General features: G+C 40.4%; 1 protein-coding gene across 1 annotated transcript; it reads left to right on the plus strand.

Annotated features, from left to right (window-relative positions):
- The first annotated feature begins 1511 nt into the window (after positions 1-1511).
- Positions 1512-1901, plus strand: LOC106998280 (large ribosomal subunit protein eL39-like). The gene has a single exon (XM_078002556.1). The coding sequence runs from the start codon at positions 1563-1565 to the stop codon at positions 1716-1718; it is 156 nt and encodes a 51-aa protein (XP_077858682.1). The 5' UTR covers positions 1512-1562; the 3' UTR covers positions 1719-1901.
- The last annotated feature ends 9072 nt before the right edge of the window (positions 1902-10973 follow it).

The raw sequence follows: 10973 nt of genomic DNA on the forward strand, positions 1-10973 counted from the left end.
CCACGCCAGCAAGAGGGGAGGTGTCCTGTACCCCGCACCACCACCCCTCGCAGTTGGAGGGGCACTCAGCACAGATGCAGATCACATAGTCTCAGACACTCACCAGCTAAGCTCCAAGGCCTCTCCAGAACAAGGATGAATGAAGACAACTCCGAATGAGAGGACACAGGCCTGGCGTTCAGCCCAGGAGATAAGCCGGCTCAGAGCATGGAGGAGGGTGGTCACAGTCAGAGAGCAGGGACTCTCTCAGACAGCTGTTTCCTGCTGGGATCTGCTTCAGAGAGGCTGGAGTGCCACCCCACACACCCCTTCCAGGGACTGCTGTCTCGACTGCTGTCTCCAGGCAGTTTTTACCTCATAACCCTTCAGATTCAAGCTCAGGGATTGGAACTATGATTCCTGATTCTATGGACTTGAGATTCCCGAGGCCTGGATCTTGCTGGTGAGATCTCTCTGGCCTTCGCTTCCAAGGACTTCCAGCTCCATGGATTCGTGTGATTGGGTTCTCCTTGGCTCCATAACCTCATGATCTCTGGCTCTCCACACCTCTGCTCGTGCATTATTAAAAGAAGCCTATAGACAACTTTCCCAGTTTGTGGGTGAGAGAAACAGCTGAGAAATATCTTGCCTATGCTGAGGATAAACACAGCCATTCCCTCTCAGTGGAAATCTTTGTTCTAGTTCTCCTTTGATGCCAAGGGAGTAGGCAGGTATTGAGAACTCTGATGAGAGGCCTCCACACTCTTGCCAGTGCTGGTTCTTCACTTGCTGACAGGCTTGCGATTCCCTCTGCTGTAGAGACCAACCCTGGATTTAGCCTGCTGTTCTCTCCCACATCAGGCCTCCTGGTCCTACAGATGGGCACATCGTGGATCATGGTCTTCAGCCTCAGCAGGACCTCCATGCTCCCTGGGGCCCTTTTCAGCACTAGTGCCCCTGATTTCCCACGGTCCTTTAAAAAGTGCCTCCCCTTAGGCCATGATGTGACCCCACTTTCTTTATCCCAGAAAGAATAGTCATCAGAGAAGATGTCCGCAGTCCCGCTGCACCCCCAAGCCTCCTCGTTTCCCCTCCATCCCAGAGATCTATCTAAGGAGCCCCTCTTCCTGTCTAAGGCACATATGCTCTGCCTCCTCAGGAAAGTCTCCCTCCTATACCACCAATGTTAGTTAGCCTTCTGCACAGAAACAAAGCCAATAGGATGGATGGATAGGTAGATGATAGATATATAGGTAGGTAGATAGATAGATAGATAGATAGATAGATAGATAGATAAGAGATGATAGATAGATATATACATAGATAAGAAATAGATAAAACAGATAGATACAAAAGACATATAGATTTATAGATTGCATAGAAGATAGAAAGATGAGAGATAGATAGACAGATAGATAAATGGATAGATAAGAAAGATGATTGATGGATAGATAGATTAGATAGATGGACGAATGGATAGATTGATAAGAAAGATAGATGATATCAAAACAGATAAGAAAGATGATAGATTACTCTTTTCCTTTCTCCGCCATCGTGGTGTGTTCTTGCCTCTGCTTCTCGCCATGTCTTCTCACAAGACTTTCAGGATTAAGCAATTCCTGGCCAAGAAACAAAAGCAAAATCGTCCCATTCCCCAGTGGATTTGGATGAAAACTGGAAATAAAATCAGGTACAACTCCAAAAGGAGACATTGGAGAAGAACCAAGCTAGGTCTGTAAGGAATTGCACATGAGATGGCACACATATTTGTGCTGTCTGAAGGTCACGATCACATTACCATATCAAACTGAAAATGTCACCACTATCTGGAGAGTTGGACGTGTTTTCCTCTCTGAATCTATTATGAATGTGTTGGTTGGCTGGGTTCAGTAATAAATATGTGAGGCCTTTCATTTCAAAAAAAAAAAAGAAAGATGATAGATCAGATCTATGGATAGATGATAGGTAGGTAGATGAATGGGTAGATAGATGGGTGGATGGATGAATGGATAGATAGATAGATAGATAGATAGATAGATAGATAGATAGATACACAGATTTTAAGGAATTGGCTTATGTGATTGTGGGGCTGGCATGTCTAAATTCTGCAGGGCAGCTCAGCAGTCTGGAAACCCTGGGAAGACTTGATGTTGTAGCTCAAGTCTGAAGGCAGTCTGGAGACAGAATATCCTCTTGCTTGAAGGACCTTAGTCTTTTCCTCTTAAGGCTTCAGCTAATTGGAGGAGGCCCACTGATGTGATAGACAATCATCTGCTTTACTCGAAATCTACTGTTTCAAATGCTCATCTCACCTTTAAAATACTGTCACAGCAATGTCCAGACTGGTGTTTGCCCAAATAGCTGGGCACTATGGCCAAGCGAAGTTGACACATGAAAGTAACCAATTACAGCAGTTATAATTGTGGTTAAGAGCTTTTATATGTTTACTAAGTGTTAGTGTTTGTGCTAAATTAATCACATACAGTTTCTTATTTAATCCTCTTGATGCCCCATGAGGTAGATCCCATTGCTGTCCCCACTTTACAGATGGGAATGTTAAGTTACACAGTGAAGGGCAGAGCTCCTCTTCAAACCAAGTCTAGCTGACTCAGAAGATTATATTCTTAATCACTAATCTGTGCCACCTTCCAGCTGCTTTCCCTATTCTGGCTTTTTATTATCTGATTATAAACATATTAAAATCTCTCTGATTCAACAAAACAGAGCTTCCCATGATCTGTTTCCTCTCTTTCCTGGGGAACCATCTTTGCAAGAGTGGCATCCTCTTGGTGGCTCCAGTTCTTAGTCTTCAACTCACAGCATCCTGGTATCCACCTTCACCAGAACAAGAAAACAATGTCGACCTGGGTCACAAATAATGTTCATGGATATGGTTCTTTTATCCTGGCATTTATTGTAACATAGAAGCAATTGTCCATTGTGTTAAAAAATCAGAAAAGTACTTCTGGTCAAGACAGCATTTGTGTAAATACACATTTGTGTCACCCATTCTGCCATAAATATGTAGTAGCTATAGATAATATTTTTTTAATGGAGCATGTAAAAAGGGTATAACTGAGCTCACAAATGAGATAGTCAGTTTTGCAGACCAGAAACAGAAGAGAAACATACAGCAGTTTGTGGGCAAGACTTTGGCTTCTGGGTGTAGCTAAGCTAATCTGGCTCCAAGGAAACAGGAACTGAATATGCTGTAGGTGAGACAGGGTTCAGGACTGAAACTAAGACTGGTATATTCTCCACTTAGGACAAGAGATTGCTAAAAGCGCCTACAAACAACTACTTGAGGTTTTAGCTTATGTGAAGCTGAGGGACTAGGTGGACAGTGATCAAGACAGAACAAGAAGCAGGACCTGAACCAAGCCACTTGTTCACTAAGGCACCCACATTGCCAATAGGCAAGAGCTACCATAATCAATATAAGGTTCAATTAGCAGGCAGGCTGATAGAGGAAACTCAAAACTCCTAGATAAGAAAAGAAGAATAGACAGAAAAAGAGGAAAAGAGAGAAGACAGTAAAGGATAAAGCTTTAAGTAAACCTGAAAACTAAAAGTCCAAAAGATAAAAAGAAATCTATCTCCAAGGGATAAGAGCTAATCAATATTGATAGATTTTTTTGCTTCAAGTGAAACTAAAATAGTAAAACAATCTGAAAAAGAATTGAAAAATAAATGTGTTCCAGGTATTTAAAATAGAAAGTGAAGGAATAAGATGTGAAATAAATAAGAGTATAAAATGTGACACAAAAATAGACAGTAACGAACTTTCTTTTTTTTTTTTTTGAGAAGGAGTCTCGCTCTGTCACCCAGGCTGGAGTGCAGTGGCATGATCTTGGCTCACTGCAAGCTGCGCCTCCCAGGTTCACACCATTCTTCTGCCTCAGCCTCCCAAGTCACTAGGACTACAGGCGCCCACCACTACACCTGGCTAATTTTTTTTTTTTTTTTTTGTATTTTTAGTAGAGATGGGGTTTCACCATATTAGCCAAGAAATGAACTTTTAAAAAAATGAATATGGCCAGGTGTGGTGGCTTATGCCTCTAATCCTAGCACTTTGGGAGGCTGAGTCGGGTGGATCACCTGAGGTCAGTAGTTGGAGACCAGCCTGACCAACATGGAGAAACCCCATCTCTACTAATAATACAAAATTAGCCGGTGTGGAGGTGCATGCCTGTAATCCCAGCTACTCGGGAGGCTGAGGCAGGACAGTCGCTTGCACCCGGGAGGCAGAGGCTTGTGACTCCAGCCTGGGCAACAAGAGCGAAACTCCATCTAAAAAAAAAAAAAAAAGAATATGGAAAAGAAACAATTATTAATCTTGGAAATATAAAATACAGTTCCTGAAGTTTTAAAAAGTCTAATAGATTGGATAAAATTTCAGACTTGGTACAGTCATAAAAATAATTGAATTGAAAGATGATACCAGAGAGTTCACCCAAAAATATGGCACAGAGAGCCAAAGTTTAAAATTATGTAAGAACAATTGAGAAAGATGGAGAATAATTGGAGAGGCTACAACTTACAGCACATGGAAGTTACAGAGAAAGAGAGTAAATAAAAAAATAATAAAAGAATGATGGTTAAGAACTTTCCAGAATGGTAGAAAGACCAAACTCTCAGGCTGAAAGTGTATTTTGAGCGAATAAAGAAAATCTTAAAGGCAATCAGAGAGAAGAATTAGATTATCTAACAATGAACCACAGTTAGACTGAAGGTAATTTTCTCATGAGCCACAATGAAGTCAGAGATAGTAATGACAACAGCTAACACTTGAATGGTACTATGTCCCAGGCATAATGCAAAGTACTTCATGCATATTAACTAATTTAATCTTCACAACAATTCTGTGAGATGGGATTCTTATTATCCCCTTTTTACAGTTGAGGAAACTGAGCCAAAAGGAAGTTTAATGGTTCTTGTCCAAGGTCTCGCATCTATTAAGTAGAGAAGCTGGGACTCAAACTGAGCTGATCTGACTCCAAATGCTCACAGTTACTGCTCTGTAATGCTTCTCACTGTAGACAAATATGTTCAAGGTAATGACGGAAAATAAATGACAACCTAAGATTTTATTTCCAGCTACATTAAGAAATGTTTTGGTGCATAAAAATTAGAAGACATATATTACCCACAGACATTCATTTAACAAATTATTAATGTATATATTTCCACAAGAAGAAAAATTAACTAAAAGGGAAGGCATAGGAGTCAAGAAACAATGAGGACTTGATCATCCATTTGGTAAACTTAATTATGAAGTCTAAAAATTAGTTTCTTTCTTTCTCTCTCTCTCTCTCTCTCTTTTTCTCTTTCTTTCTTTCTTTCTTTCTTTTTCTCTCTCTTTCTTTCTTTCTTTCTTTCTTTCTTTCTTTCTTTCTTTCTTTCTTTCTTTCTTTTTCTTTCTTTCTTTTCTTTCTTTCTTTCTCTTTCTTTCTTCTTGAATCTGACTCTGTCACCCAGGCTGGAGTGCTGTGGCATTATCTCAGCTCACTGCCACCTCTACCTCCTGGGTTCAAGGGATTCTCCTGTCTCAGCCTCTCGAGTAGCTGGGATTACAGGCATGTGCCACCACAACTGGCTAATTTTTGTATCTTTAGTAGAGACGGGGTTTCACCATGTTGGCCAGCCTGGTCTCAGACTCCTGGCCTCAAGTGATCTGCCCACCTGAGCCTTCCAAAATGCTGGGATTACAGGCATGAGCCACCACGCCTGGCCAAAAATTATTAATTTTTAAAGAAGAGATAAAACTTAGTTGACAGTAACAACATAAGTAAGATGATAATTACAATGTGTTTATATTTCTTTTCATGATTTAAATGAGCACAGAAGTATGGAATGACTTCAGATTTATTTTGTGTGAATTATAAAGGTAACAATAAGGAATAGAAATAAAGCCTACAGCTTTCATACTGACAGAGAGGGAAAAGAGTAAATATAGAAAACTTTATCAATGCAGCAGAATAAATGGAAGGAAAAAAGGAAGCAAAGAAAAGGAATGGCAAATAGAAAGTGCAAAATAAAATGGTAGAAATTGTTTCAAGCACATCAGTAATTACAATAAATGTAAATGGAATAAATTCATTGATAAAGAGGTAGGGATTATCAGATTAAAGTTTTTAAAATTCTGGGGCATATTGTCAAAGCCACATAGCAAAATTATAGTAAAGGTAGAGAAGAAGATAAACAATATCATATAAATAATAACAAGAATAATGCTGAGATTATACTACTTAAGTCAGACAAAATAGAGTTTAATGTAAAAAAAAAGTAATAGCAACAAAGGGGTGGTATAGAACATTAAAAGAAATGATTTTCTAAAAATGTATAGTAGTAACTTATATGACCTTACCAATGTAACCTCAAAATATAGAAAGCAAAACTGACTAAATTACTAGAAAAAATGGGAAAAAATTGTTATAATGGAAAATTTTAACTGATCTTTTAAAAATGTTATATAAAATTGACAAAAATATTTAGAATTTAAATTTAAACAAAAACATTAAACACTTTAAAATCTATATAAAATGCTGTATCCATTAAATAAAGAATACACATTATTTTCAGATACATGTGGAACACTTAAAAAGTGATCATATGTTAGATCACAATATTTTCAAAGAGATAAAATAATAATGTCCACATTCTCTGTTCCCATGGCAATTAAATTGAATGTCAAACTTCCAAAAGTTTGGAAACTAAAAAATGCACTCTAAACAACAGATGGGTTAGAAAGGAAATCATAATGAAACAGAAAATATTTTGAACTGAAGAGCATTCGAATGATTACATATCAAAAAAGTATAGAGCTAAAGTGATACTTTGAGGTAAGTATAACCCCCACTACCCGCCATATACACACACTCCACCTACCCAGTTCCCTTCCCTGGAAATTGCTTATGTTTCCAGTTTCTTTTGTATTCATCCACAGATATTCAAACCGTATGTAAGCATATATGTATAGGCTTAGTAATGTGCAAAACAATGTGTGTAGTATGCTACCACTGGTATAAAAATGTTATAAGAAACATGTACAAGTTTCAGTTAATACATTTTGAAGATTTTCTTTTTTATGACTGCATTATAGTAATTGTGCAACCTGTGAATGACTTGCATTAAAATCAGAAACAAGACAAGGATGCCCACTCGCAGGCAACTATTCAGTACTGGAGTATCTGTCTAAGGCAAAGCTGGAAAATAAATAAGCAGCATAATAATTGGAAGAGAAGAGGTGGGACTTTTTATATGCAGGCAATACAATTATCTGTGTAGAAATCCCTCCTCCCAAACCCCAAGAATATCCACTGTCAAATTATTCAAATGAATACGTGAGTTAAACAAAATTGCTGGCTGCAAAATCAACATTTTAAAAATGGTTAAGTTTTTATATGCTCTAAATTCAGAATTTTAATTGAAAAATATCTAATCATAGCGTTAGGTGTCACATCCTCCAATCATCCTGAAAAACAAGAAAAGAACATGGCTCCTGCAAGCTAAAGCTTGAAAAATCCCAATAAAGGTGTTCTCTCTCTCTCTTTTTTTTTTTTAAAAAAAAAATCAGATTGCTTCATATTTGTCTGTGTCTGAGCCAGCGATTGTGGTGCAGAAAGAGATGAGATCTGTGATTAATAGTCGTTGGTAAAACAGATGAATGAGGCAAGGAAGGGAAAATTATCTCCAAATAGGTGGGGATCTACACATCTGTCTCCCCAGTAAACAGCTCATTAAGGGCAAAGACAATGTTGAATTGTCTCTTCAGCACCTAGGCTTAGCACTGTGTCTTACATGTGATAAAGTCTCAATAAGTAATCAGTGAATGAGTGAGTGCATGTAAGCCAGGACCAACAAGCCTGGATCAGCCTCTCCTTTTGCAAGACTACCCAGAACCCCCACAGCTGGGGATAGAGACTCTTCACCAAGCCCCAGCTGAGTGAGTGGGAAATGAGGGAAATAGCTTTTGGTTGAGATTGATGGGATCACTTAGAGGACAAATGTGACTACCATCCAAGGCACTGATGCAGGACCCTTGAAAGGAAGTGCTCACATTGAACTTGACTGTGCCCAACATGGTTAGTGGTTTCCAGGAGTGTAGGGTCTTCCGTGCATTGGGAAATGAGGACAGCCTCTCATTTTGTCCAGAATTTTATGGGACTGGTTCCCTTTTATTTCGTGACCTAAGAGAAGTAAGTGATCCTGTCTTATTTTCTTTTTTTGAGACACAGTCTTGGTCTGTCACCCAAGCTAGACCATAGTGGCATGATCATATCTCACTGCAGTCTCCAATTCCTGGGCTCAAGAGATCCTCCAACCTCAGCCTCCTGAGTAGCTGGGACTAGGTAAGATCCACTATATCTAGCTAATTTAAATATATGTGTGTGTGTATGTGTGCGGGTGTGTTTGTGTGTATGTATATGTACGTGTGTATTAATATGTATATGTATATGTATATATACACACACATATATGTATTTGTAGAGATGGGATTAACATAGTTAATGTTGCCCAGGCTGGTCTCAAACTCTGACCTCAAGTGATCCTCCCACCTCAGCTTTCCAAAGTTCTGGGATTACAGGCATGAGCCACCACGCCCAAATGATCTTGCCTTTTAAGTACAGACAGAACCTTCAATGCTACTCTCTTCAGCCTCAATACCACCGCTAGTTAAACACAAAATGAGACAGTGAGAGGAAATTGACATTTGAATATACCCAGAGATTGATCGAAATCTTTCAGGAGCAAGGACTCCTTCTGTGTCTTTGCCCAAGCCATGCCTTTTGCTGTAACACCACATTGTCTCCTCCCAAGGCCCAAGTTCTGTTTGCCCTTTGAGGCTCAACTCATATCACACTTCCCTGGGGAAGCCTTCCATGACTATTCTCCTTAGAGGGCATTTCTCTGGACACTGAACTCCTGTAGCACCATCACCAATATCTAATTCTCTTTTCTGTGCCAGATTTTCTCCTCTTGGAGACTTTTCTTCCTCCCAACACTTTGGAAATCTGATGGATTGTCAATCAAGGGGAACTGTCTTCCCATCATCTGAGGAGCCGTAAAACTCAGGCTGGTCAACCTGAGTACGCCATTCACCTGGACACAGTGATGGGTCCAAGAGTGGGCAAAGGAACAAAATGGACTCTGGGCAAAGGAGGCTTTCTCTCCTTCTGAAGGACCATGGCTGGAGCCGATGAGCATCAGGTTTTCTGCAACAAGGAAAAAGTGTCAAGAAGTGAGGGCACACCGAGGAAAGCGAAACTGAGAGATGGGCAGAGAATATCCTGATTATATCACAAGAGTGCCCTGGATTGAGCTGTGCCTGAAGCCAGACTACTCTACTACTTGAGCCACCTCCTTTCCCTTTGTCTTGAAGTGCTCTGAACTTGAGTTCCCTCAAACCAAGAGTCTTGACCAATTAATTCTCCCTCTTATTATTAGGACCATTTATTTGGCACATAAAATTATTGCAACCCAGTGAAGCTGGTTCAATGTCTCACTTTTTTACAGAAAGACTTGACTAAACTCTGCTGTATATCAGGGCCATCAGGCCAGACTCTTGGTTTCTTTCTGTATCAGCCCTTGTTTCTTCATTTTGTAAAAAATTGTTTTTCAACCTTTCTTTTTGCACTTTTTTCTCTCCATATGGTCTATCATGCTTTGGTGTCAAAATAATTTAGAGGCACATCAAATTGCTTACGATAGCTTATGCAGAATTTCCACTGCTCTCTGGCTCAGTCTGAGCCTCCCCCTCTGGGGGGTGTGTGTGTGTGTGTGTGTGTGTGTGTGTATGCTGTCTCCTTCCCTCACTCACTGCTCCATTTAGGAAACAGGTGTGCACAACCTCACAACCCCATTCTCCAAATGCCTCCTTCTCAGGTCAACACCTCACTTGAAGATAGCCTTTGCAGAATCAGGTGCTTGGTTGAGAAAGGATCCCTCCCCTAAGGCCTCCGGGGGCCCCCAGATTTAGGACGCCCCTGGGTGTTCTCTGGTGCAGTCTGTCATCTGTGTTCAAGGAGCCAGAGAGCAGGGATCTGGCTAATTCTCCTGTCACCATCTCAGGCTCTACCTTAACTTAATCACCCTTTTATCATGTACTTGCTCTAGAGCCCACAATGGCTCCCTAGTGTTACCCACATCTAAACCAACCTTGTGCCAGAACCTGCCCTGCTTAGGCTAACTTCCTTCCCGCACATTCTCTCTCCATCCCCCAGATTGGTGGGCTGACCCTCTCCCTGCTTCAGAAAAAAATATCCAGCTCATTCTCCCCTCAAGGCTTTTGCTGTTTGTGTTCTTCCTGTCTGGAATACCCTTCTCTCTTCTTTCTCCTGCCTCCAAATCTTACACAGCCCACTTCAAGTCCCTCCTGTTCCGTGCAGCCTTCTCTGATTTTTCTAGTTCATGATTTGCATCTTTTCTGAATTGCTCCACAGTTAGGGCCATACAGCTTGTTATTTAGCTGTTGCACACTTTGGTATTCGAATCTATCTTGCCCCCTTACTGAAATATGTGTTTCTTGAATTTAAGGACCATTTCTTAAGCATGTTTTATTCCCCTCACTCCATCTCAGCATCAAGCATGGAAACAGTTGCTCGCACATGGTAGATCATTGGTGGCATAGGCATCGTCCTGAGAATTTGTTTTAGAAATACAGATTCCCTGGGTTATCCCCTGGAGAGTCTGACTTTTAATAGGTTTGGGGTAAGATGCTTGGATCTGGGCTTTTAAAAGCCCCATGAGGTAAGGCATTGCTGAAGCGAGTTTGGAAAACAGCTTGGGTGACTATATTGTCAAACCTCAAATCAAGATACTCATCTGACAAGCTCAAGTATTTTTATGAGAAAAAGCCACAGGATATTTTAAATGTGTAGAGACTTGGAAATCCCAGGCTATGTGGTTCTCCTGCACTTGGTGATGGGGTTCCATTTTGGAGGTCATATGGTGTGATGGCTAAGAGCATGGGCTTGGAGTCTGACAAGGGTTTG

The sequence above is a fragment of the Macaca mulatta genome, chromosome 5 (assembly GCF_049350105.2).
Source record: "Macaca mulatta isolate MMU2019108-1 chromosome 5, T2T-MMU8v2.0, whole genome shotgun sequence".
Taxonomy (NCBI): Eukaryota; Metazoa; Chordata; class Mammalia; order Primates; family Cercopithecidae; genus Macaca; species Macaca mulatta.